Genomic DNA, 22,674 nt, shown 5'->3' with positions numbered 1-22,674 from the left:
AGAACAAGCTTTTAATACTCATATTACAGGCATTCATACTCTTATAACAAGATTTAATACTCATATAACAAGCTTTCATGGCCATATAACACGCTTTCATACTCACAAAACAAGCTTTTATACTCATATTACAATATTTTATACTCCTACAACAAGCTTCCATGCACCTACAACAAGCTTTGATATTCACACAACAAGCTTTAATATTCATATAATAATCTTTCATGCTCCTACAACAACTTTCACTCTCAAATAACAAGCTTTCATACTCACGAAACAAGCTTTCATACTCATAAAACAAGCTTTCATACCCATATAACACGATTTCAGATCCATATAACACGCTTTCATACCCATATAACAAGCTTTCATACTCATATAACAAGCTTTAATACCCATAAAGCAAGCTTTCATACTCATGTAACAGGCTTTCATACGCATACATCACGCTTTCATACTCATGTAACACGTGTCATACCAATATAACATGCTTTTATACTCATATAACAAGCTTTCATACTCATGTAACAAGCTTTCATACTTACATAACACTCTTTCATACACATAAAACACGCTTTCATACTGATATAAGAAGCTTTGATACTCATGTAACAAGCTTTTATATTCACATACTACGCTTTCATACTCATATAACAAGCTTTCAGTCTCATATAACAAGCTTTCATACTCATATAACAAGCTACCATGCTCATACAGGAAGCTTTCATGCTCCTACAACAAGCTTTCATGCTCCTACAACAAGCTTTCATACTTACACAACAAGCTTTAATACTCACATTACACGCATTCATGCTGATATAACAAGCTTTCATACTCATATAACAAGCTTTCATACTCATATAAAAAGCTTTCATACTCATATAACACGCTTTCATACTCACATAACAAGCTTTAATACACATAAAACAAGCTTTCATACTCATGTAACACGCTTTCATACGCATACATTACGCTATCATACTCATGTAACACGTGTCATACCCATATAACACGCTTTCATACTCATATAACACACTTTCATACTCACATAACAATCTTTCATACTCATAAAAAAATCTTTCATAATCCTACAACAAGCATTCATACTTACAGAACAAGCTTTTAATACTCATATTACAGGCATTCATACTCTTATAACAAGATTTAATACTCATATAACAAGCTTTCATGGCCATATAACACGCTTTCATACTCACAAAACAAGCTTTTATACTCATATTACAATATTTTATACTCCAACAACAAGCTTTCATGCACCTACAACAAGCTTTCATATTCACACAAGAAGCTTTAATACTCATATAATAATCTTTCATGCTCCTACAACAACTTTCACTCTCAAATAACAAGCTTTCATACTCACGAAACAAGCTTTCATACTCATATAACAAGCTTTCATACCCATATAACACGCTTTCAGATCCATATAACACGCTTTCATACCCATATAACAAGCTTTCATACTCATATAACAAGCTTTAATACCCATAAAGCAAGCTTTCATACTCATGTAACAGGCTTTCATACGCATACATCACGCTTTCATACTCATGTAACACGTGTCATACCAATATAACACGCTTTTATACTCATATAACAAGCTTTCATACTCATGTAACAAGCTTTCATACTTACATAACACTCTTTCATACTCATAAAACACGCTTTCATACTGATATAAGAAGCTTTGATACTCATGTAACAAGCTTTTATATTCACATACTACGCTTTCATACTCATATAACAAGCTTTCAGTCTCATATAACAAGCTACCATGCTCATACAGGAAGCTTTCATGCTCCTACAACAAGCTTTCATGCTCCTACAACAAGCTATCATACTTACACAACAAGCTTTAATACTCACATTACACGCATTCATGCTGATATAACAAGCTTTAATACTGATATAACAAGCTTTCATACTCATATAACAAGCTTTCATACTCATATAACACGCTTTCATACTCTCATAACAAGCTTTAATACCCATATAACAAGCTTTCATACTCATGTAACACGCTTTCATACGCATACATTACGCTATCATACTCATGTAACACGTGTCATACCCATATAATACGCTTTCATCCTCATATAACAAGCTTTCATACTCATATAACAAGCTTTCATACTCATGTAACACGCTTTCATACCCATTTAACAAGCTTTCATACTCATATAACACGCTTTCATACTCATGTAACACGCTTTCATACGCATACATTACGCTATCATACTCATGTAACACGTGTCATACCCATATAATACGCTTTCATCCTCATATAACACGCTTTCATACTCATATAACAAGCTTTCATACTCATGTAACACGCTTTCATACCCATTTAACAAGCTTTCACACTCATATAACACGCTTTCATACTCATTGTAACAAGCTTTCATACCCATATAACAAGCTTTCATACTCATGTAACAAGCTTTCATACCCATAGAACACGCTTTCATACTCATATAACACGCTTTCATGCTCATGTAACAAGCTTTCATACCCATTTAACAAGCTTTCATACTCATGTAACAAGCTTTAATACCCATATAACACGCTTTCATACTCATATAACACGATTTCATACTCATGTAACAAGCTTTCATACCAATATAATAAGCTTTCATACTCATGTAACAAGCTTTCATACGCATAGAACAAGCTTTCATACTCATGTAACAAACTTTCATACCCATATAACACGCTTTCATACTCATGTAACAAGCTTTCATACCCCTATAACAATCTTTAATACCCATATAACACGCTTTCATACCCATGTAACACCCTTTCATACTCATGTAACACGCTTTCATACTCATATAACACGCTTTCATACTCATGTAACACGCTTTCATACTCATATAACAAGCTTTCATACTGATGTAACAAGCTTTCATACCCATATAACACGCTTTCATACCCATGTAACACGCTTTCATACTCATATAACACGCTTTCATACTCATGTAACACGCTTTCATACTCATGTAACACGCTTTCATACTCATATAACAAGCTTTCATACTGATGTAACAAGCTTTCATACCCATATAACACGCTTTCATACCCATGTAACACGCTTTCATACTCATATAACACGCTTTGATACTCATGTAACACGCTTTCATACTCATATAACACGCTTTCACACTCATATAAAAAGCTTTCATACTCATATAACACGCTTTCATACACATATAACACGCTTTCATACTCATATAACAAGCTTTCATACTCATATAACACGCTTTCATACCCATATAACATGCTTTCATACTCATATAACAAGCTTTCATACTCATATAACACGCTTTCATACCCATATAACACGCTTTCATACTCATATAACAAGCTTTCATACCCATATGCAAAAGCAGATGAATTGTAACTGTGTTACAAGTGAAGAAAAATCCTGTGAAGATATCAGAATAAGTAACTGTTTTAAGTCAACAATATGTAAATTTGGTTTCATTTGATGAAAGCACAAACAACAGGAAAATATATAGACGGAATTCTTTCTCTTGTAGGTAACGTGTGTGATTCACATCAGTGAATCCTGGCAGCAAACTCATATCAAAAAGTAATAATAATTTCCGGTCAGCCTTGTGTAAGTTACAAGTGAACAAGCAAGTCTATATGTTAATCATCCTGTGTTCATTTAACAGTATGTAAATCTTGTTTCATTTAGTAAACGAGGAAACAACACAAACATATACGGGTGACAACCCCGGACAGGCCCCTGCATATTTCCTTATGATTTACATTTCCTGAATGTCTTCATTCAATCGAACAGGGTGATATTGTGACACGTTGTCTTTTCCATTTGTTGCAATTAACAGTTAGAACTTCGATAACTTCATCAATTTGATGTACTGAATAATACTGATAGACAAAGCAGAAATAATTAATGCAGATGCACAGTGTGTTATTCTTTTCAGTGTAATTATATACTTATATTTCGTTATGCGAAATTATTTACCCGTCCATGTCTGGCGTCAACGTATATGAATAACAACACAGATCATACGACGCGAAATACGCTGCAGTCGGAAAGCGCACGTAAAATCTCCAATATAAAGTAATTTAAGTAAGTCATACGACGCACATTTTGACTGTGAGAGAGGACCTGACAACAGTTCGGCCCGTCACAGTCAGCAACGCATCTACGTTGTTCCAACTGACGATCATGCCAGTGCAACACCTCGTATGCATGCATTCACATGTCAACACTTGGTTCCTCGATTCGACTACAAATCGTCTTTGTCTTCAGAAACATGAATGTGACAGCAATTCTATTGTATCAATAACGATCACAGGGAGAAATTAAATATGTATTTCTAAACATGTTAAGTAACCAGAATATATGTTTGTGTGTGGTTATTATAACGCTGTCAGATTTGGCTACAGAAAGTATAGACCACAAGTTATTCTCTTCATCACAACTTCTTTACCCGTTTTGACCTGAGATTTGTGCTCTTACTCGGCTTATTTCGGCAAGGGAGGATACCACGTCTTCTGGCATGTCCACCTGGCCTTCTGATGGATTGACACACTCGCGTACTTCAAAGGCGACCTCGATTGATGATTCACCCGGTGAGAAAGCTTGAGAGAGTGAGTTGTGTTTAACCCAGCGTTTAATAGCATTCCAGTTATATCAAGGTGTCAGCTCAACTGGGACGAAAGCCCGAAGTGATACAGGTCTTAGACGTTTACCATTTCAGTGAAACCCACGGGCATAGGTATGGTGCTGACAAACCTAGAAACATAATCGGAGCGAACCGGGATTCGAACCCACAATCATTAGACATTGCAACGACTTAGACGACTTGGCCACCCGTGCCCCTAGAAAGATGTGTATATGTTTAGGTATTAATCTATCACATCTTGAATACATCAACAGAGGTCAAAATCTGAATGAATTGAATTATCAAAAAGTAGTTGTGTTACATCCAAACCGTTCTCTTTTAAATCAGCCCAAACAACCATCTCTTCCAGGAGGGCAGGATATGCTTTCTATGGTCAGTTTTGGATTGTCTTTTGGAACGACATTGAACGACCTTGATCATAATCGTGATCGCTGTTGTCGCAGAAAACTCAAATGACGAAAAGGTAGGATTTACTCAATTATGAAATTCATCATAAAATGCATTCGCTGATATCCAAGGAATCAACTGAATGTAAAAATAGTTAGCACTCCATTATATCGACTCCCTACCTTCATACAGCTGCTATATTATTCTGCGGCATTAAACCATAATATTCTATAAAGCAAGAAAGTGTTTGTTGAAGTATTCATGACTGCAATGCTTATCGTTACCTTGTAATCTGTGATGCTCTGCAACGTGAAATAAACATTCCACTTAATAATCTTTGTGTTAAAGAAAACATAAAATATACATAATGTTCCCTTTGCGGTTTGAATTATGTAAGCGAAACTGTCTTATTTTCTTTCAATTCTTATCAAATATAACTATTTACCATGAAAGATTAGTTATTTACTGAATTTACAATCATTGCTGTTTCAAACGAACCTTTTGTGTTGATAATTTAGGATATATTCAACGTTCCACACCAAGCATGGCTCAGCCCTAATTTTCGGTGTGACATTATATATCCTTCCATTTCAGGGATCGGGAATAGAGGGAAAGCATTGCCATGACACATACACATAAAACTTTAAGCTCCTCTTTTAATATTCATATTAATTGGACCGCCTCCGTGGTCTAGTGGCAGAGCGTCCGCCCGGAGAGCGGAAGGTCCGGGGTTCAATCCCCGGCCGCGTCATACCAAAAGACGTTAAAAGATGGTACTCGTTGTTACCCTGTCTGGCGTTCGACATTAAAGGGCTAAAACAAGGACTGGTCGGCTGATGATTCCAGTTCATACATCCTTCTGACGTCCTGCATGAAGACCTGTAAATGAAGCCCGAGATGTTCACCACACTACATGTACAATTCCCGAGCACTAGTGAAGCCATGCCCCTGCATTCAGATGGTTACTTATATGCATACAGTTACTGTTCCAATGTGTGACATGTCTCATTCTCATTCAAGTCTTATATTTGAAGTTAGTTAAGATATAAAGTAAGTGACACATTTATTGTTCCACTGGACAACTTGAGTAGAGAAAGGAAAAGACAATCTGATATTACACAGGAAGCAGACAAATAAAACCAGGAACAACTTCACGTCGAACTGCAAAAAAAAGAAACATATTTATCGCCTGTGCTTCCTACTACTTCACTCATTCAAGTTCATAATGTGTGTAGGGTGACTTCAGATAGTGAAATTATGTTAGGCAGAATAGCATGAAACCTGTATAGACCACATTTGTATTTCCGCGGCAGCAATTGAGTATATACATTGCATGACTTCACTTCACTAAACGCAAGGTCACACTGCAATTTTGAAGATAGGTTATTGGATAATTAAATATATATTCTATAAGTTACGTGTTGACAATATAGATATAATTACATCACGACCTTTCAAGTTTCAGATATGAAAGCAAATGTCATCTGTTGTTTGTTTGTTTGTTGTTTAAAGCCGCACCTAGCAATATTTTAGATAAAATGACGGCTATCCCTCCACCATCATGTGAATCATGTGAAGTATATATTATTATACTTTGTTTCTTTGATGTTTAACGCCGAACTCATCAGTATTCTAGCTATATTACGGCGGTCTGTAAATAAGTCTGGACCAGGCAATCCAGTGATTGACATCATCAGCATCGATCAACGCAATTGGTATTTGATGACATGCATCAACAAAGTCAGCGAGCCTGACCACCCGGCCCCGTTAGTCGCCTCTTACGACAAGCATGGGTTGCTGTAAGTGTCTAACTAGGATATTAACTGGTAAAATGCCATCTGAAATTTACTGCGAAAACAATATATGAAATGCTATACTTCCCCATAGATAACATCAATATGAAATTTTTGATATGACATGTTGGCAAGAAGTTGTCATTCTGGTGGGTACTATTTGTTGCACAATCATTGCCTATCGCTTTCTTTGTGCGAATAAATCGGATTTACTTCTGTTACCTGTCGATTCCCAAAACTGAGATAGCTATGCAGAAGCGGCGAGAGTGGTCAAGCTTCCGAGATGGGCTAGGCAGGGAATCGGGGATGATGAGTGATCCTCACATGAATGTTTGTTCCAAAGCGATGAAATGCGTGAGAGATACGTATACACACTATTCTCCCGTTATATACGAGCTAACAAGATACTGTAAAGTTCACATGTTTAGAAAACATACTACCACCGTCCCCGGTAAACCGGACCTGAAGTTTAAACACCTCTCTGGCATCTCAATATGCTAATAGTACTTCCTGACGCCTGATCACTGCCCAAACACAAAGAGAATTTGACCAAAGAGAAAAGATACATCAGTGATATCGTTCAATAATTGTCAAATAGCTAATAACCTTTCCTGGATATCCCCACCTACACCATAACTTACAAAAGACAAAACGAACTAATATGTAAATATCCCAAAATGAAACGATCCCATATCGATTCTCCCATGGTGAATGCTCAAAAGATGCACCTTTAAATAAATAATAATAATACATAAAGGGTATTGAGATAGTGTGAAAATAAAGCTACCACAGAGAAGCGTTTGGTGCTGGTAGCTACTGTTGTCAAGGTAGTCGGCATTTTTAAAACATTTCACTCCTCAGCAAAAGCCATCTGCGCATGCGCGAAGTGCTGAGTCAGTGTATCAGCTATTTTATCCATACCAGGCGAGCACTGTAGTTAATTCGCACAGAAGTGTGCAGGGCTGAACAGCCGTGTTATACAACATAACCTTCAAACATGAAACGAATCGATTATTGAAGATCTGTTTCCTGTTGAGCTACGTTGCATAGTGAGCTATCTTCTGTTTTTGATTAGTTTTCTGTCTGACATGAATACGTTTCTGAAGAAAAAACGATGATTTATTTGAGACTTAAAGGGACTCAAATCATTCAGATGTTATTTTGGTTTTCAGTTAAGTAAAATTGATCCATCTGAAAGTTCACAAGCCAAAGTCTCGATTTCCCGCAGGCGCTTATTACAGTGTCGCCCATTGAATTTTGACAGTGAGTGAGTGAGTTAAAATTTAACGTCGCTATTGCAACGGCAATATTGCAACCATATTGTGACGAGAATTTCCGCAGAGTGTGGTCACACTGTACAATTTCTAAGAATAAATGCATCACCAGGAAGGTGTGTACAAGCTTGACGGAAGAAATGAAAAGTCTGTACTGAACGGAGCAGTGTATAAATATACCGAACAGGACAGTGACGTGTCCCTGGTATAAGTTGCTGGGACGATTGAAATACGTGTATAATTAGAGTGTTGAAAATATTAGCATTGCTATTATTTATTACCAGGTCTCAAAGTGTATGATATGGCGGACTTGGTTTGATTATTTGACCATGGCCTGTGCTATACATGGGGGGTAGAGTACACAGGAAGTATTTGTAGCGAGCGTGGTACACTGACGAGTTACTGATATAATCAGTAAGAAACCAGAGCGGGATGATGTGCAGTTGGAGTTGGACTACTGTCATTTGTGTTTTGTTGTTTTCCAAACGTTGCATAGGAGGGGCGCCGACAGGTAAGGCTGATGCAATAAAAACATACATAATTCAAAGGATGAGGTGACGTGAAATGTAGTTTAACGTCATGCTCAAGATTATTGAGTGAACGCGCGTCTGTGTTTGAATTAGTACTAGAGGCTGTCAACTAAGCAATTTACACAAACTTCCACTTTAAATTCCTAACTTGGCACGAGTTTTATACAATGTATATATATCCAGATATGTAAACCACTTGTGACTGAGTTGAGTGTTGATAGCTGTAAGAGTTGGTAGGCAGTATCAAGTTTAGTGAGTGAGTGAGTAGGTTGGGTTTAACGCCGCTTTTAACAGTATTCCAGTTATATCACGGCGTGTCAGCTTAATGTGGGAGGAAAGCCCGAATTGACGTTTACCACTTCGGTGAAACCCAGGAGCACGGGTATAGTGCTGACAAACCTAGAAACATAATTGGGGGATTCGAACCCACAATCATAGGTTTCTGGTGTGTACAAGGGACGCAACTCTGCAAAATTAAGTACGAATCATTCACTCTGTTTGCGTTATATACGTGATGAATGTGTGTGTGTGTGTGTGGGGGGGGGAGGCATTCATTCATTCAGGGTCACGAGTGGCCCAGTCGTCTAAGGCGCCGCGATTCTCTGTGCAGAGTTGCGTCCCTGGGGCAAACCTAGGATTGTGGGTTCAAATCCCGGTTCGCCTCAATTATTTTTCTAGGTTTGTCAGCACCATACCGGTGGTCGTGGGTGGTAAAAGTGTAAAACGCCTGAGACCCGCATCACTTCGGGCTTTCCTTCCACATTAAGCTGACACACTGTGATATAAATGGAATAAAAACCGGCATTAAACCCAACGCACTCACTCACGAAGAAAATGGAAAATTTAATCTTAGAATTATATGTAGACGGGTGTCCTACATAAAGACTCAACAGATAAATGTTCATACAAAAACTCAGTTAATATGTAACAAGTTTGAACATCAAGAACTAAACAGAAATAAATGATCCGCCACGATCAATGACACGAGACACCTTTCATTCACCGAATGGAACCCGAACATTGTCATAATCAAAATGTCAAGTACGTTATACACGTTGGCATGAGCATTCATGGAATTGAATATGTCGTGGATATGCTTGTTAGGAACAATCTGCAGGAACGTACACGCGTGATTGTATCTTTACACTTCCATTTACAATAGCATTCTATAGCTAAAACTATCCTTCTTGCGTTTCAGCAAACGTAACCGTTGAAGAAAATGCTACACTGTCATGGTCTCTACCCAGACCTACAGCCAACGAGTACACCGTTTGGAACACACGCGCAGGGAAAGCCATATTCCATATAACCAACTACAATAATGTCACTCACGTGAACTCAGAATCTAGGATCACATTTACAGGGAACATATCACCTTCTGGAACAGGATTGTTCAGATTTATCATTAGAGATGTCAAGTTTCATGACGAAGGCCGGTATGAGTGTTTTTCGCGATCGCCGGGTAACAAAGGATTCGCAATTACTGATTGTGGACAGACACTTATCGTGATGGGTATGTATGAGGCAAATGGTATGGATACTCCCTTAGTACATGTTACTTTGCTACTTTTTGCGATGTAAATACATAGATATACCACACAAAATAGGTTTAAGAACACCCGTTTTTGTCATATGCCTATAGTTAATTTATCATGGCTGGTAGGTATTACAACATATAATCTTCCAACTGCTGGTGTTCTGTAACTATTTTACAAGTAATTAAACTATTGTTTCAGTAAATGTGTAGTCGTTTGGAAAAGCAATTGAATTATAAATGTTATATTTGATGCATTTATCTTTCAGCTGCGTCAAATGTTTATATTCGTTTTGGAGAAACAGCTACTCTGACTTGGAATTTGCATGGGTCTCGAAACAAAGATTTTTTTATCAGAAACGATTTTATGAGAGAAAATGTGATTCACTTCACGAACTACAACAAAGTCAATATTACTAGAAAGAAATCAAGAGTGGAATTCACTGGAAACATAACATCCTCAGGAACTGGTCTCTTCAGCTTCGTGATCAGTAGCGCTGACGACCATGACTTTGGTCAGTACAGCTGCTACCTTGGTTCACCACAACGTCCAGGAACAAAGATTCCCAACTGTGGGCAACAGCTAGTTGTGATACGTAAGTAGTTCATTTACAGAAACACTATCCGGAATTTGAGCATGGTAACTAAGTCTACACAATATATCAACATGTCACAGACCAGGGCAGCTGTAACAGGGTATTTTGGAGAGGGATAATGTTCATGTTTCCAGAAAAAAAGTATGTCCATTCATGTAAATTTCCCAGATATTTCGCCCTTTTCGCCAAATGTTTCCGCGGATAATCTAGACTGGTGTCTTTTGCATTGACAATGTATATTTACGTTGGTGATATCATCATACCGATATCGGTATTGAACCCTATTACGACAGCATTTACAACACACTTACAAATATATAAGCAACTTCATTTGCATATATGGTTATTTTTTCAACAGGAGTTCAAGAACCTTATATCGAGGGCCCGGAAAAGGCATCCTTTGGCGGTTCTGTTAATCAGACATGCAACACCTTTCTGAAAAGTTACCCCAGTTTGAACCTGCCCATGTCCTTTGTCTGGATGAGGAACGGAATGAGTGTGGAGAATGGAGGCAGGCATCAGTTGGTGTCTGGTAGCAGTAGATGTAGAGGCGGGCGATGCATGAACAGCACTCTGACTATCGTTGGCGTGACAAGGAAGGACAGAGTAGACATATACTCTTGTCAGACAGTGGTCGGGGACAATATACTCACAGACCAGAGTGTGGAGTATGTCCTTGGTGTGTCATGTATGTATTCATTACAAGTGTGACGGGTAACTTCCCATTTGTATGACCGCCAGTTATTACACAGCTTAAAAATATATTTCAAAGTGGGTGCACAACTAAGAAGCCAACTGTTACCTCAGATAAGTAATGGAACATCCCAGTTAGAGAATAACATAGCACCATACTAGTCTGCTCCTCTCTGCGACATAGTATATTCTGCTTTGCATAAGCAAGCCATGTCGATAACATCGATATTGTTGGCACTTTAAGTGTTTAAGAAGTCGCCTTCTGCCATAGCAATTTCAGTTGACCCGTCCCTCTTTGGGACTCATGTGTGTGAGAGTAGCTGCACACTCTTTTGGAGCTTTTGTACCGATACATGTTCTGTTTTGGTTTTTATTAGATTATGCTATTTTCCCATTGATTTTGAGAAAGTGATAGAAGTTCTTGGATGTTCAGTGTATATACGTTCGAGTAAGATGTTATATTGTGTCTGCAAACTACTAAGATGCGCATCAATTTCTGGCAAGCTCTCCTCTCACCCTCAAATTAAGACAGACCCACAATAACTGTTGCTGTGTAGAATTACAGTATTACAGAAATACGGTGTAAAACACACCTCACCTACTCGTGTCATTGCAACTGTCGATATTGTCATTAGTAGAAAACTGACTATGTTGTAGATGTGCCTGAGTCTCCTCATAACACGGAAGTGCACGAGGGAGACACTGTGTTGCTTTCCATGAGGACACCCCAACATCAGTCAAGAATATACCTTAAAGACCCTAATGATAGAAATGTGTTTGAAATGGACTCTGCCGAAGTCTACATATGGGAAACCTACTGGACCAGGATCAAGATCGTGAAAGTCCTCACATCCTCGGATGAAGTCGCTGTACAGTTCCAACTCTCTGACATCGCATCAACTGATTCTGGCAGGTACCACTGTAGCCTGGAGGGTCATGGAAGCTGTGACTGGGAACACGTGCTGGTTGTTTTTAGTAGGTCAACCTGCCTTGTTTCATATGTATGTATGTATGTATGTATGTATGTATGTATGTATGTATGTATGTATGTATGTTTGTATGTATGTATGTATGTATGTATGTATGTATGTATGTATGTATGTATGTATGTATGTATGTATGTATGTGTATGTGTGTGTATGTGCGCGCGCGCGCGCGCGTGTGTGTGTTTGTGCGTGCGTGCGTGCGTGCGTGCGTGTGTGTGTGTGTATGTGTGCAGGTATGTATGTAATAGAACAAATGGATAATAGATGCCAGAATGAAACGAAGTAAAACTATACTCACACCTCTTTTGCGCATGGATATTTAACTTTAAAAAAAACCATCACTCGTATTTTAGATAACTCTGTGACTGGGTCGGCTTCACCATCTGTCGTAACATCTACTACAGGTAAAGTATATGCATATGATTCGTACTACTGAATCTCTCAAAATGTGATTAATTCATTGACATTCGTCTCTTACAATCCTGTAAATGATCGGAATGCGTAAACATGCCACGCCAACAGTATGCAGATATTGTTTGATTCGGTGAAATGTAAATACAACAGGAATTTCAGAATTGTGTATTTCTCTTGTGCATGGTTATTATTATAATCGTTTCTATAAAGATCACTAATATTTTAGATGTTATTGCGACTGTACCACATTCACAATTTTACGAACCTCCACTGCAGGTCAAGTTTATGATCACTTTATGGTATTTTACCCCGAAAAGCTTGTAGCAAACTTTCAATCGTGTGTATAGACATTTGAAAAAATGGATTGTGTATGCATGTTGTATGAAGAATATGCAATTATAGCTTTTTGGGGTGAATTGTTCCTTCGTCTTGTACATGATTATTATAATCATTATAATTTCAATAAACATCATTCATATTTTAGATGGCACTGTGACTACACCAGCTTCACAATCTGACGAAAACTCCCCTATAGGTAAAGTATATGATTCGTATAATCGACTCTGCAGTCGTGAATAAACCATTAGTGCTTTTACCATGTCCCCTGAACAAATATGGGAACATACCATTCAAGTCAAAAAGGGAATTGCTTCTCACTCATTTTTGTCATTGATGCGTCAAATTTGAAAATATGTTTGACATAAAACCTCTCTGAAGCTTTGGGACCCGTGAAGATTCCGGGGTAGAATAGGTCTTCAGCAACCCATGCTTGCCGTAAAAGGTGACTATGCTTGTCGTAAAAGGCGACTAGCGGGATCGGGTGGTCAGGCTCGCTGACTTGGTTGATGCATGTCATCGATCCCAATGGCGTTGATCAATGCTCATGACATTAATCACTGGATTGTCTGGTCCAGACTCGATTATTTACAGACCGCCGTCATATAGCTGGAAAATTGCTGAGTGCGGCGTAAAACAACAAACCAACCAACCAACTGAAGCTTTGGTAAGGCCTTGCATGCCGTAAACCCAATTAAACAACATTAGAGCAAAAAGTCGTATGAGGATTTTCGATGCTCGATTTTACCTGTAAAATGTAGACACTAAAGACCGCAGCTGCTGGAATATTGCTCAACAAAAAGGGCAGGGTTAACTATTGGAGAGTTGAAGTCGTGCCGACTTGTGGAGAATTGTTTGTCACTCTTTATGCATAGATCTAAAATAAAACTGAGGAGCCGGCTTCATTGGTCTCTTTGATTTCAAGTTCAAGTTCAGTAAACGATTGGAAGGGAATTGTCTATTTGACCATTATTTAGCAATTATTAATGGTCATCCATATACCTGAAGCTTAATGTCAGGCCTGTTGGCCAAATTCCCATCTTTCGATTTTGCCACTTAAAGCAGGAATTCAGATTCGTTTGCATAACAAACATATCGACAAGTTGGGGAGCACAATTGGTGCCTATGTTGATACCCTCTTGCCTTATTGTCGTAAACACAACTGTCACATTTAGCGGTCACCAAGAATAGTACATAAGGCCGTTGTAGGATGCGATTTCATTACATGATCCCATATCCTACACATTTCATTCGTGATACACATGGTATAGTACTTGTGTGTGAATGATACATCATAGATGTTCCTTCATTATTACAGGAGACACGATATCGACATCAGCATCGCCAGTGTCCTTATCCTCTCCTGCAGACAACATGGACGTGCATAGTGAAGAAGACATACACACCTATTCTTTGGCTGAAGTTGTTGGGTTCTCGGTGGTGAGCTCAGCTGTGAGCATTGTGATGACCGTCGCTATTGTAATGCTCAAACGACGAAAAGGTCAGATGAAAAATTAACAAGACCAGTATGTTTGGAGAAATGTCTTTTCCTTACTTGGCAAATGTTCGACATCCTTAACATTATGATGGTAATACTCATTGGTCATTTGATTCTTTGTCAGGTGCATTTAAGTCATTTTCTTATCCATTACGTTTCAGTACACAGTAACAACAAGTAAGTATTAGAGCTATTCATAATTATCTTAATCCTCGAACCATGTAATTAGCACTATCCTAATTATAAATATTTAGTATGGTGTCTTCTCCAGCAGAAATTCGCTGAGCACGTCAGAAACCTATGATCGCGAGTTCGAATCACGGTTCGCCCCCATTATGGTTCTGGGTTTGTTAGCATAATACTCGTGCCCTTGGGTTTCACCAAAGTGGTAAACATATAAGATATGCATCACTTTTGGTTTACCTACCATAATAAGCTGAATACTGTTCAACGCGGCGTGAAACCCATACTCTCATACTCTTCTTAAACAGCAACCATGTACTAATGGCTGTTTGAACGAAACAGAGACAATTCTATATACAGTGTATACTATTTGTGACAACAAAGTACGATTTGTGTTTTTACAGACTTCCAGCGGCATTGTATGTCACGCCAAGACATGATGAGAATGAAGGCTATGCTACTATCGACACTATATAAGAGTGTGGCCTCATGGAAGGCAGATACCCACAAGGCCTCGGCAAATCTGACGAATTATTCTTCTTCTCTTTTATACAGTCCTTTTTCATACAGTCACATAATAAGAGTGAGCGTGTTTGGTTGCCTGCCACGTTTCAGTTCCATTACACGTTAGGAAAAGGCTACACAATGATCGATATACAGTATTGTCTTTGTAGATATCAAAATGACAAAGGATATGTGATTCGGAGTGAAGAAAGAGTTTACCTGGACTATTTCGGATTTAATTTTTCATCACTTTTTTAACAATTGAGGCTGAACAGACATAACGAAACGAAATCTAAATCATCTAAAATTGACTCTGATATCAAATTAGTTTTCAGCACCGATATGAACTTACATCACATGTTTTTTAAGAAAATGGGTGAAGTAATGTAGGTTTAATATATACGAAAGAATGCAGCACTGTAGAACGGAAATACTGATCGATCAATATGTCATAGCTTACATATACGTATTTCGTTTTGTGTTTGATAAAATTAACAGTTTTGATTTGCATGCATAAGTGTTGTTCTTGTTATTTATTCATATTAATGTGTTACTATTTCCTGAAACGCGATACGGGCGGAAGATGTCCCAACATTTTAAGATAAACTGTCCACTGACTGAGGGTAACTGCTTAATAAGAAAATTTAAGCTTGATATCCCCAGCAATGTAGACAGTATGCCCCTGAAATAAGTTCATTAAGAATAATATATATTTATTATTCAATTGACTTCAATTTATTATTGAAGAGGTTGTCGGAAATCGATGTTATAAATATTAAAACTTTCATGGAGGAACATACTAGTGAAAGGAAGCTTTCACAAACATTTCATATTCTCATAATGTGCGACAGACGTCATGAATTCTGAATTCATTTTGTGATTTCAATGACTGTGGTTATATCAGGTGCTGACAAATGTCAACAATATGGCTCAAGCGTTGCCGACTTTAAATTTTAACACACTCACTCCATCCCCACCTGAAGAAGATTAAATAAGGACGTATGACAATATTTCACTGCTGACAAGTTCCTCTTTCTTTTTCTATTTCTGTTTGTGTGTTATGTGACACCGCAGTCAGCAATATTTAAGGTGTACCATAGCAGCCTTTAAAGCATCGAAACAAAGCCTGGCAAATAAGTGATTGACATTATGAACAACGTTCCTCACCGATGAGGTACAATGAAAACAATGGGAATTATTCTGACCCGAAGACCTAATCTAACCCGGATCTTCTGTGGCGCAGCAATCCCCCGCGTCTCTAGCATTGCCAGCCAGCGTTCAAACTACATCATTTTGCTTCCTTTAAGTCATCGAAACAAAGCCTAGCAAATCAGTGATTGGCATTTATGAGCACCGTTCCACAATTATTCTGCAACGTGGTCACATACACTTTATTTTGTCTCATTATTTCAGTCACAACACGACGGTGTCCTTAAATGAGCTAGATGACATGGTGAGAATAATATGTGTTGGATGGCTGCACAATATAAAAGAGTGAGTAAGTGAATATGGTGTTACGCCGCTTTTAGCAATATTCTAGCATTATCACAGCGGGTGACACCAGAAATGGGCTTCACTCATTGTTCCCATGGGGGAATCGAACACGAGCCTACTGCGTGACGAGCGAACACTTTAACCAATAGGCTGCCCCACAATCCCCTCTGAATCATGTGAAGTATATATTATAACGCTTGTTTATTTGGTTGATGTTTAACGCTGCACTCGGCAATATTCCAGCTATATGACGGCGGTCTGTAAATAACCGAGCCTGGACCAGACAATCCAGTCGTTGACATCATGGCCATCAATCAACTCAATTGGGATTTGATGATATGTATCAACAAAGTCAGCGAGGCTGACAACCCGATTACGTTAGTCGCCACTTACGACAAGCATGGGTTGCTGTAAATGTCCAACTGGGATATTCACGGGTAAAATGCCATCTTAAATTTACTGCGAAAACAATATATGAAAAGCTAAACTTCCCCATAGATAACATCAATATGAAATTTGGGAAATGACATTTGGCAGAAAGTAGTCATTCTGATGGGTACTAATTGTGGCACCACCCTTGCTGGTTTCTTTATGCAAATAAATCGGATTTACTACTGTTACGTGTCGATTTCAACATTGAAACAATACGTTAACTGAGAATTTAAACAGACGCGGCGAGATGGACTAGGTAGGGAATCAGGGATGATGAGCGATCCTCACATGAATGCTTGTTCCAAAGCGATGAAATGCGTGAGAGATAATGGAACGTTCCACATGTTTCAAAAACATACTATCACCGTCCCCGGTAAAGCGGACCGGAAGTTTACACACCACTCTAGCTTCCTGACGCATGATCACTGCCCAAACACACTGTAAAGAGCGTCTGCCGAATCACAACAGAAACATAACAACACAGTTACAATCATTGCTAAACAAAAAAATACACTACTTGGATTTACAACATAGAACTCGAGAATTTAACCAAAGAGTAAAGGTACATCGGTGATCTGATTTCGTTCAATAATTGTCATACAGCCAAATACCTTCGACGAATATCCCCACCTGGGCTAGAAATATAAAAAAAGACATGTAAAACGGCCTCATATGTAAATATTCCAAAATGAAACGATCCCATATCGATTCTCCCGAGGCTAATGCTCAAAATGCAATGTGGATGTATAGAGGTATACCTTTAAATAAATAATAATAAAACAGTTTAATGAAACTGGAATCATCAAAATACCTGGTCAGGACTGTTAGAATAAACATATATGTTGTTTCACATCCGCTACATTCTATCAACAGGGAAAACGTGTCACTGGAGTAATTAGGTGTGAAAGAATAGCAAATTAGAAGAAAATGTGATCTTTCTCCTATACCTATTAAGGGGAACGTATCAGTTCTGACACCAAGTAACTGACAAACTTTAGTTTGCTGATATTAGTGGCTGACTTAAGGTCAGAAGTGTCATACGTGATAAGTGGTTTATCGCGATAGTGTGAAATAAAGCTAACACAGAGAAGCTTTTAGTGCTCGTAGGTACTGTTGCCAAGGTAGTCGCCATTTTTTAAACATTAAACCTCAGTAACAGCCATCTGCGCATGCGCGAAGTGCTGAGTCAGTTTATCAGCTATCAAACCAGGCGAACACTGTAGTTAAATCGCACAGAAATAAGCAGGGCTTTACAGCCGCGTTATACAACATAACCTTCAAACATGAAACGAATCGATTATAGAAAATATGTTTCCTGTTGAGGTAGGCTCCCAGCTATGTTGTATAGTGAGCTATCTTCAGGTTTTAATTAGTTTTCTGTCTGGCATGAATACGTTTCTGAAGAAAAACAATGATTTATTTGAGACTTAAAGGGACTTGGCTATAGTAAATTGAAAGACCAAGGAAAATCATTCAGATGATACTTGGGTTTCAGTTTAGTAAAATTGATTATATACAATGTAGATCTATCTGAAAGTACTCACGCCAAAGTCTCGATTTCCCGCAGGACATTTATTACAGGAAGGTGTGTACAAGCTTGACGGAAGAAATGTACATGTCAGTCTGTACAAAACGTAGCACTGTATAAATATACCGAACAGGAAAGTGACTTGTTCCTGGTATAAGTTGATGGGACGAAATGAAATACATGGATAATTAGAGTATTGAAAACAATAACATTTCTATTATTTATTGCCAGGTCTCAAAGTGTTTTGATTATTCGACCACGGCCTGTGTTATTGCCTGAAGGGTAGAGTACACAGGAAGTATTTGTAGCGAGCGTGGTACACTGACGAGTTTGTTACTGATATAATCAGTCAGAAACCACAGCAGGATGATGTGTAGTTGGAGTTGGACTACTGTCATTTGTGTTTTGTTGTTTTCCCATAGTTGTATAGGAGGAGCGCCGACAGGTAAGACTGATACAATAAAAACATACATAACTCAAGGGATGAGGTGACGTGAAATGTAGTTCAACGTCATGCTCAAGATTATTGAGTGAACGCGCGTCTGTGTTTGTATTAGTACTAGAGGTTGTCAACAAAATTCCACTTTAAATTAATAACTTGGCACGAGTTTTATAGAATGTATATATATCCAGATATGTAAACCACTTGTGACTGAGTTGAATGTTGATAGCTGTACCAGTTGGTAGGCAGTTTCAAGTTGAGTGAGTGAGTGAGTAGGTTGGGTTTAACGCCGCTTTTAACAGTATTCCAGTTATATCGCGGCGTGTCAGCTTAATGTGGGAGGAAAGCCCGAAGTGACGTTTACCACTTCGGTGAAACCCACGAGCACGGGCATGGTGCTGACAAACCTAGTAACATAATTGGGGGATTCGAACCCACAATCATAGGTTTTTGGCGTGTTCAAGGGACGCAACTCTGCATAGCCAATCGCAGCGCCTTAGAAGACTGGGCCACCCGTGCCCCCGTTTCAAGGTGAAGCACGAAATAGTGGAACAGAATTTTTTTCCAATAATTGGTGTAAAATTAATTATGAATCATTCACTCTGTTTGCGTTATTTACGTGATGAATAGGGGCCATTCATTCATTCAGGGGGCACGGATGGCTCAGTCGTCTAACGCGCCGCGATTCTCTTTGCAGAGTTGCGTCCCTGGGGCAAACCTACGATTGTGGGTTCGAATCCCGGTTCGCCTCGATTATATTTCTAGGTTTGTCAGCACCATACCGGTGCCCGTGGGTGGTAAAAGTGTAAAACGCCTGAGACCCGCATCACTTCGGGCTTTCCTCCCACATTAAGCTGACACGCCGTGATATAAATGGAAAAATTTCAAAAGCAGCATTAAACCCAACACAATCACTCACGAAGAAAATGGAAATTTAATCTTAGACTTATATGTACACGGGGGTCCAACATAAAAACTCAATAGATAAATGTTCATACAAAAACTCAGTTAATATGTGACAAGTTATAACATCAATAACTAAACAGAAATAAATGATACGCCCCGATCAATGACACGGGACACCTCTCATTCACTGTACGGAACCCAAACATTGTCAAAGTCAAAATGTCAAGTACACAATACACGTTGTCTTGACGTTGATCATTCATGGAATTGAATATGTCGTGGATATGCTTGTTAGAAACAATCTGCAGGATTGTTCAGATTTATCATCAGAGAGTGTTATTCGCGGTCCCTGGGTAACAGAGGATTCATAATTGCTAATTGTGGACAGACAAGTATTGTGATGGGTATGTATTGGGCAAATAGTATGGATAATCTATTAGTACATGTTACTTTGCTACTTTTTGCGATGTAAATACATAAATATACCACGCAAAATAGGTTTAAGAACACCCGTTTTTTCATATGGCGATAGTTAATTTGTCATGGCTGGTAGGTATTACAACTGTAATCTTCCAACTGCTGGTGTTCTGTAACTATTTTACAAGTAATTAAACTATTGTTTCAGTAAATGTAGCCGTTTGGAAAAGAAATTGAATTGTAAATGTAATATTTGACGCATTTATCTTTCAGCTGCGTCAACTGTTTATATTCGTTTTGGAGAAACAGCAACTCTGGCTTGGAATTTGCATGGGTCTGGAAACAAAGACTTTTTTGTTAGAAACGATTTTTGGAAGGAAACGGTGTTTCACATAACGAACTTTAACGAATTCAACATTGCCAATGAGAAACTGAAATCAAGGCTGGAATTCACTGGAAATATAAATTCCTCAGGAGCTGGTCTCTTCAGCTTCGTGCTCAGTAGAGCTGACGACCATGACTTTGGTCAGTACAGCTGCTATCTTGGTTCACCACAACGTCCAGGAACAAAGATTCCCAACTGTGGGCAACAGCTAGTAGTGATACGTAAGTAGTTAATTTCCAGAAACACTATCCGGTATTTGAGTATGGTAACTAAGTCTACACAATATATCAACAAGTCACTGACCAGGGCAGCTGTAACAGGGTATTTTGAAGAGGGATAATGTTCATGTTTCCAGAAAAAAAAGTATGTCCATTCATAAAAATTTCACAGATATTTCGTCCTTTTCGCTAATGATTCCGCGGATAATCTAGACTGGTGTTTCCTTTGTATTGACAATGTATATTTACGTTGGTGATATCATCATACCGATGTCGGTATTGAACCCTATTACGACAGCATTTACAACACTTACAAATATATAAGCCACTCCATTTGCATATATGGTTATTTTTTCAACAGGAGTTCAAGAACCTTATATCGAGGGCCCGGAAAAGGTATCCTTTGGCAGTTCTGTTGATCTGACATGCAACTCCTTTCTGAAAAGTTACCCAAATTGGAACCTGTCCATGAACTTTGTCTGGATGAAGAACGGAACGAGTGTAGAGAATGGAGGCAGGCATCAGTTGGCGTCTGGTAGCAGGGTATGGAGAGGCGGGCGATACATGAACAACACTCTGACTATCAGTGGCGTGACAAGGAAGGACAGAGCACACAGATACACTTGTCAGACAGTGGTTGGGGACAATATACTCACAGACCACAGTGTGGACTATGTCCTTAGCGTAGAATGTATGTATTCATTACAAGTGTCACGGGTAACCTCCCATTTGTTAGACAGCCAGTTGTTGTTACAGAGCTTAAAAACTTAAATTTCAAAATGGATTCACAACTAAGAAGCCAACTGTTACCTCAGATAAGTAATGACACATCCCAGTTTGAGAATAACATAGCTCCATACAAGTATGTTCCTCTCTGAGACGTCGTATATTCTGCTTTGCATAAGCAAGCCATGCCGATAACATCGATATTGTTGTTGCTTTAAGTGTTTATGAAGTCGCCTTCTGCCGTAGCAATTTCAGTTGACCCCTCCCTCTTTGGGACTCATGTGTGTGAGAGTAGCTGCACACTCTTTTGGAGCTTTTGTACCGATACATGTTCTGTTTTGGTTTTTATTAGATTATGCTATTTTCCCATTGATTTTGAGAAAGTGATAGAAGTTCTTGGATGTTCAGTGTATATACGTTCGAGTAAGATGTTATATTGTGTCTGCAAACTACTAAGATGCGCATCAATTTCTGGCAAGCTCTCCTCTCACCCTCAAATTAAGACAGACCCACAATAACTGTTGCTGTGTAGAATTACAGTATTACAGAAATACGGTGTAAAACACACCTCACCTACTCGTGTCATTGCAACTGTCGATATTGTCATTAGTAGAAAACTGACTATGTTGTAGATGTGCCTGAGTCTCCTCATAACACGGAAGTGCACGAGGGAGACACTGTGTTGCTTTCCATGAGGACACCCCAACATCAGTCAAGAA

At 38.6% G+C, this 22,674-nt stretch overlaps 2 protein-coding genes and 1 long non-coding RNA gene across 3 annotated transcripts in view; all 3 read left to right on the top strand.

Annotated features, from left to right (window-relative positions):
- Window positions 1–10,476: 10,476 nt before the first annotated feature.
- Window positions 10,477–13,465, top strand: LOC124120347. The gene is made up of 4 exons (XM_046483156.2): window positions 10,477–10,793; window positions 11,152–11,481; window positions 12,144–12,461; window positions 13,371–13,465. Exons 1-4 carry the CDS (start codon window positions 10,565–10,567, stop codon window positions 13,463–13,465), a joined length of 972 nt encoding a protein of 323 aa, XP_046339112.2. The 5' UTR covers window positions 10,477–10,564.
- Window positions 13,466–14,546: 1,081 nt separating this feature from the next.
- LOC124120362 lies at window positions 14,547–15,829 on the top strand. The gene is made up of 3 exons (XR_006858812.2): window positions 14,547–14,723; window positions 14,882–14,897; window positions 15,308–15,829. It is a non-coding gene; the product is annotated as an uncharacterized LOC124120362 (long non-coding RNA).
- Window positions 15,830–19,145: 3,316 nt separating this feature from the next.
- LOC124120348 overlaps window positions 19,146–22,674 on the top strand; it is a 6,865-nt gene continuing 3,336 nt past the window's right edge. Inside the window, exons 1-4 of the mRNA XM_048397984.1 lie at window positions 19,146–19,306; window positions 20,900–21,232; window positions 21,591–21,920; window positions 22,588–22,674. The exon at window positions 22,588–22,674 is cut by the window's right edge and continues 237 nt beyond it. Coding sequence (XP_048253941.1) covers window positions 19,228–19,306; window positions 20,900–21,232; window positions 21,591–21,920; window positions 22,588–22,674 — 829 coding nt within the window. The 5' untranslated portion in view covers window positions 19,146–19,227. The remainder of the gene's footprint in view (window positions 19,307–20,899; window positions 21,233–21,590; window positions 21,921–22,587) is intronic.

Source organism: Haliotis rufescens, unplaced genomic scaffold (assembly GCF_023055435.1).
Source record: "Haliotis rufescens isolate VD_foot unplaced genomic scaffold, xgHalRufe1.0.p SCAF_18, whole genome shotgun sequence".
Lineage (NCBI taxonomy): Eukaryota > Metazoa > Mollusca > Gastropoda > Lepetellida > Haliotidae > Haliotis > Haliotis rufescens.
This window is presented reverse-complemented; position numbering and strand designations above follow the sequence as displayed.

Coding starts and splice junctions, on each gene's coding strand:
- LOC124120347 (XM_046483156.2), top strand. CDS start 10,565: ATGAGAGAAAATGTGATTCACTTCACGAACTACAACAAAGTCAATATT. Junction 11,482..12,143: donor GTATGTCCTTGGTGTGTCAT/GTATGTATTCAT, acceptor ACTATGTTGTAG/ATGTGCCTGAGTCTCCTCAT. Junction 12,462..13,370: donor ACACGTGCTGGTTGTTTTTA/GTAGGTCAACCT, acceptor TTCATATTTTAG/ATGGCACTGTGACTACACCA.